This window comes from Thermobia domestica, chromosome 5 (assembly GCF_964235325.1).
Source record: "Thermobia domestica chromosome 5, izTheDome1.hap1.1, whole genome shotgun sequence".
Lineage (NCBI taxonomy): Eukaryota > Metazoa > Arthropoda > Insecta > Zygentoma > Lepismatidae > Thermobia > Thermobia domestica.
The window spans coordinates 148,540,769-148,546,906 of NC_137458.1; the positions used below are offsets into that span (position 1 = coordinate 148,540,769).

The window sequence follows — 6,138 nt, forward strand, 5'->3', positions numbered from 1 at the left end:
TGAGTACTGACACTTCACGTTTGAATAGAGTTAAGAAAGAAGATGGTACTTGTTCTTAGAGCGGTAATTTTTTTTTTTTAATGTTTCTCACCATCTCTTATCGTTATATCTCTTTGTAAAAGTACTGAAAATTGTAATGGATTTCTACCACTTCCGGTTTTAATAGAGAGTGAAGGCTGGAAATAACTTTATCCTTCGGGCAATTAAACAATTGCAAGCATCCGCTTCTCGCTATATATGATCATTTTTGCTCTGCAGTGATAAACGTTAAAACCGGAAATGATTGATTTCTACCACTTCCAGCTTTTTTTTTTCTAATAGCTAAGGATGATAATGAAATATATTGCTGGGACATTTACTCGATTGCAGGAAACCACTTCTCGCTATTTCTTTTCCTCTATAGTGATCAACTTTAAAATTGGGAATACCGTACCACTTCCAGCTTAAATATCACGTCCAACAATGTACTCAAATTCTAACTTTTGACCCTTCACCTCCTGGTTAAAATTCATCCTGATCCATCCAGTAGTTCTGTTTCTTGTCTTTTGAACGGCCACACACACACACACACACACGCACACGCACACGCACACGCACGGACGGACTAACTCGAGGAGTTTCAGTAAACCAGACTCTTTACGCCCGGATAGACAGGGTAAATACACCTAAGAAGTTTTGGTAAACCAGATTCCTTACACACTGATAGACAGGGTAAATATACCCGAGGAGTTTTATTAAACCAGTTTCCTTACACACGAACAGACAGGGGCGGATCAAGGATGAACTTCTGGGGGGGGGGGGTTGTAATACTGCTACTTAGAACTACCATTAACCAGCTCCAAACTCTGGGATGGGTTTTATCTATATATAAAATAATAAAGTTTCATCTTCTGGGGGACGATCACCCAGATCGCCCCCTCCCTGAATCCGCCCGACAAACAGGTTAAATATTCCCGAGTTCTGTTAAACGAAACGCCTTACACACGGACAGAGTAAATATACCCGAGGAGTTTTGGTAAACCAGACTTCTTAATAAGTCAGATAATATTATTGATTCCAGATTAGCTCTTGACAAAATATGCAAGTTATTTAAATTATGTTAAAACAAAGAAAGAGTGATTATATGGTTGTTTGTTTATAAATTATTAAACACTAGTCATTACGCTCAAGCCTTCAGTCCGCTTGCACACTAGGTTAAAATCGTGCTTAAATAAAAGTTCGAATTGCTTACGTTTAACAAATTTATTTGTTTATATTTTATTTCGTCCACTAACCTTGTCAAACGTGAGGACAATCCCGCAAGTAGCAACATCTATTAGTATCAAGGAGGCAAGTGATAGCGCGTGTAGCGCTATCTATTAGAGTGATTGTTAGGAATTAGAGTGACGCAGTGAGATATTTAACATTTATTACCAGGAATTCTCATTGTCCCCCTTATCTATCTACAACCAACGTTACACAAATCTTAAGCAAAATTGTATAACATTGCAGGATAATTCGACACAAACTGAAGTATTTACCTTTTAAAACTAAGAAAAAGTAATATATAGACATTTATATTGTTGTTTGAGCACCGAGGCTGCATGAGACGTGAACTTGCAGCTTGACGTGGGATCCAAAGCAAATGAACTCCCGCTTGAAATCGAACCTGAGTTATCCGCGCAAAAGCGTGTATACTAAATATATAGTCAGGGTATGCAGTTTTGGTTATTGGCAGGGATCTAGTAAAACCAAACATACTAGGAAAGAAGATATTGCGAGTAAAAATCCACCTCGAAATGTCCAAACTTCACTTTATTTTCCAGTTGAGTGTAACTCCTTGACTTTTTTTTTTCTGGACATGAACTTAGCCTATATGACAGTGGAACTAAATAAACCAAATCAGTGTTTTATTTCATGTAAAAATTTAAGTTTGTGTGGGTGAAGAAAAATGAATTTCGCTTTCTATAAGTATTAAGATGATTTTGTTTTCATATTAAATCTTTTTCGAGTTTTCGAGCTTTCACAGTCTTTATAATGGTTTCAGCAAAAGTATTTGTCTTAAGTTATTTTAAGATAGGTTAAAGTAAAGTTTCACGACTTACCTTCCCTATTAATAGCAGCAGTATAATGAGAATATTTATAAGTAAGGCCATAGAATATCTACGAATATATTAACATAATCTTGCTCGTATATCACTATTACGGAAGAGTCAATATTGATTTATAAAAGCAAGAACATATTAAATCACACAAAAATTAAACACACTCGAAGCAATTAACCACACAATTAAAAATTAAAAACAAACAAAATCATACTTCATGTAGACAAAGAGGTTGATGATATATCACGTATTCACTGTAAACACAAGGTAACATCTGCTGCAGGATGGGGTGTGTTCATGCATCGCCCCTTTCTTTTATTTTGGTCTTATTGTAATAGAGGCGTTGTGGCAAATTCAGCTGGCCTTGCCATTGATAAATGCAGGTTTCATAATGAACTATATTTAACCTCCTTTAACGTCATTCAATGGAGAATAATGAGTCGCTTGTAATCAGAATATTCCTATTTTCCATTCGTTCACCAGAAGTTCGCTTTTTAAAAATACGGTGCTTACTATTATTTTACTGTGATACGGTGGCTCAATGTTAGAACGCTCACCTCTGGTGCGAGTAGTTCCTGATTCGACCCCAGGCTATGCGAGTTTATGACAGATAATACCATGTCCAGAGCCGTATTTAGGCATGGGCCAACCAGTGTGACCACCAATAGTACTTTCGTACTAGATCTAGTGCCTTTTATAATATTTTATTGTTCTAGTACGTTCACTAACAAATCTAGTACTATTCTCTTTCTCTTCTTTCCTTATAAATACATCTGGGAGAGAAAAAGGAATCTCATGAAAATCTGGCAATGTATGAAAATTTCACTGTTAAGGGTGTCGGGAGGAAACATCCATTTCTATAGATTCTGTGCTGTAACTTAAAGTTCATTCTATTCGGGAAAATTGAAAGTACAAAAGTGTCAAAGAACGAAGGGTTGAAACTAATAAATGACCACAGTAAACAATATTACATATTTGGTGATACGTTTAAACAGTAGGCTATTAGGGAATTAAAACTCGATTTTCTCTATAAGCCCATTTTTTTTTTTCTCCCGACATCCTCTATATTTGTCATATTTGAGTTAGTTTAGTGGTTTCACATTGAGTTCTAATATGACAATTAAGCAGGGATTCCGCCAGGACTTTTAGTTTGGGTTTGTAAAGTTAAAATTGGGAGGGTGTAAGTGGTTTACACGATTTGTATCGAATTTTGATTGTAAGAAATTTAAAGTTGGGGGTTCTTTCAGGAATGTGGGGGGTCACTTCCCAACCCACAGGGGACAAGCTTCCGGAAACTAATAAAACATTAATATCGCAAAATATCGTAAATAGGGTGAAACGGGAGCAGATAAAATTTTAGTATTTTTCCCCAGATCTAGTACGTTTATTCTGCGTAAGTTAGTACGAAATATTTTTGCTGAGTGGTCACACTGGGGCCTACATGAACCATAGCCTGAAGCTGCAAACTTAGGGAGCGGCGAATTTTCTTCCATCCTCCAGTTGATGGAAATTTTATAATTTATTATGCACGCGTATATAGATATGACACGAGATTTTCACATTTTGTAAGTATCCATGCGTCAAGAATCTGAGTAGAAAGTGGTGATTAACATTTTAGTTATGAATTTATATTCGTAATGTCTTATTCGATTGTTGACACTGTATTCTTCTCGAAGTTCTTTCGTTTCCTCTAACATTCTCATTGTCTTAATTCTTTCATAATCATTCGTAATCATGTCTCCTTTATCCTACAAGGCGTAATAGTGAGATGTAAAACCACAATTTTCCCTTCATTTCATTGTTGTGGTTGATCACTAGTCACATGACAACAACAGTTTACTTTTAATTTATTGTTTAAAGAAGTGTTACGAAAGAACAGACCAATTTTGAAGACAAAACTTTGTTATTCATGATGGGGTAGTATTTTAAAATCATGTCTTTTAAGAATTATTCGTTCTGGAGAAACGGGGTGCGGCAAATGATGCTATTGCACGGGGGCAGCAAATTGCCTAAGGCTGGTCGTACATAGCTCTATGGTTGTGATTGTGGATGTGGCGACTTCGAGAATCAAGGCAAATGAATAGAACATCAGCAGTAGTCCTAAAATTCACCTATAAACATGATACTAAAGCACAAAAGTTCAAACTACATAAAGCAAGTTCTTATGAATACGATAAGTTCTAAACCGCGAAAATCCTTATAAATCATTTAGCTGCATTTGAGGACTTATAAATGACACACGACCCATATATGTGTATACTGTGCAATTTAAGAGAAGTGCACTTTTTCTTAACTGTATTAATTTATGTAATAATGTCAATTGTAGTCCTCTATTTTTAAACTGTATTTTATAGGAACGAATTTAGAGTTAGTTGGCCTTATGCAGAGTCGTTCTGACGCGTGCTTAGTGTCATACTAAAGAGTTCGACTAACATGTTTCCTGCAGTAGTCAGGTTTTTAGCATGAAGTTAATCATACGTCAAAACGATTCTGCATAAGGCGGAGTAAGTTTAAGAACGGTTTAAGTTTTTCCAGATCTCATACGAGGGCCATGCCGAAAGTTTTTAGCTCTGACCACAACAAGCATCGAACTGGAACAAAACAATTACAGTTTTTCAAAGTACTCTCCACGGACACGAATACACTTTTGCATCCTTTCAAACCACTTAGAAAACTGTTCATTCCACACATTTTCGTCTATATTGTCCACAGACTCCAAATAAGCACCAATCGCATTATCATTGATGAAAAGCGACGTCCACGCAAGTGTTTCTTCACTTTGGGAAACACACACAAAAAAAAAATCGCACAAGGCCAAGTCCGGCGAATAGGGTGGATGTGGCAGCAATCTAACTCCTTCCTGGTTCAAAAAGTCTACAGTTCTTGCGGCACTGTGGGCACTTGCATTGTCATGATGCAACAGAAGATGGCCGAGTTTTGATCTTGGATGTTGGGCCTTCCATTTCTTGAACACAGTGGGAAGACAAACTGTTGAGTACCACTCAGCATTCACCGTACGCCGATTGTCAAGTACAACAGCCGCAACATGTATCTTCCCTGAGAAAAAAGACGCAACCATTTTCTTTCCAACACTCCGAGGTCTCTTCCCTTTGGTTGGGGGATCTTCATTCTCCAAGCACCACACTTGCGACTGCTGGTTGGTAAGCGTGTTCATGCATAAGACCCAAGTGTTCATGCATAATTGTCTGCGCTACTGTTGACCCAATGTTGAGAGTCGCTTCGATCTCCAGGAAAGATACATGGGGATCGTCTTTCACAATTTGCCTCACAGCTTCGATGTTTTAGGTAGTCACTGCAATGTTTGGCCGTCCGGAACGAGGTTCATCTTCAAGTGACGTAGTCCCCTTTTAAATTCCCAAAACCGATTTCCAAAACAGGCTCGCGAAGGAGCAGATTCCCTAAAAGAATTCACCAAAGTTTCAAGGCAATGCTCCGCGGTTAAGCCTTTCTTGTAATCGTAGAAAATCATGGCGCGAAAGTCACGTCTTGACAGCTCCATGGCTAACTAGACAATGGGTCACGCGCTCTTCCTTATCTCTCTTATCTCTGACCATGCTATCACAAACTCATTGTTGCCATTGATGGCTGAAAGTCACAAAATATCAGAGTGTTGAATGCAATAAACCAAATGTTGCTGTGATGTTAGATTATTGCGCTGCTAAAAACTTTCGGCATGGCCCTCGTATTTGTTTTATTTTCCTTTTTATGTATCAAACAAATTAAATGCAGTAAATAAAGGAGATTTCCTCACAGATAGCTACCGAATTGATAACATTTCGCTATTTTTACTCTTCATATAGAAACACTCTAAGAAATGATGACTTGAAAAAGTCCAATGTTTAGTATATAGTGAGTGCTCCAACTTCTTAATCAATTTATTAGTACGAGTTACAGAAATGTCTTGTATATGGATAGAAATGTGTTTTGTTGCAAAAATATGCTCGCTCCTGTATACAAGAATGATTCATAAGCAATGTCGCCGCAAGCTTTAATTTCTTGGGGAGGGGGAACAAGAAAAGGGGAAGTTATTTTT

The 6,138-nt window shown here is 37.4% G+C and overlaps 1 protein-coding gene across 1 annotated transcript; it reads right to left on the minus strand.

Annotated features, from left to right (window-relative positions):
- Positions 1-4,689: 4,689 nt before the first annotated feature.
- On the minus strand, positions 4,690-5,259 carry LOC145685270 (histone-lysine N-methyltransferase SETMAR-like). The gene has a single exon (XM_081757638.1). It carries the CDS (start codon positions 5,257-5,259, stop codon positions 4,690-4,692), a length of 570 nt encoding a protein of 189 aa, XP_081613764.1.
- Positions 5,260-6,138: the final 879 nt, after the last annotated feature.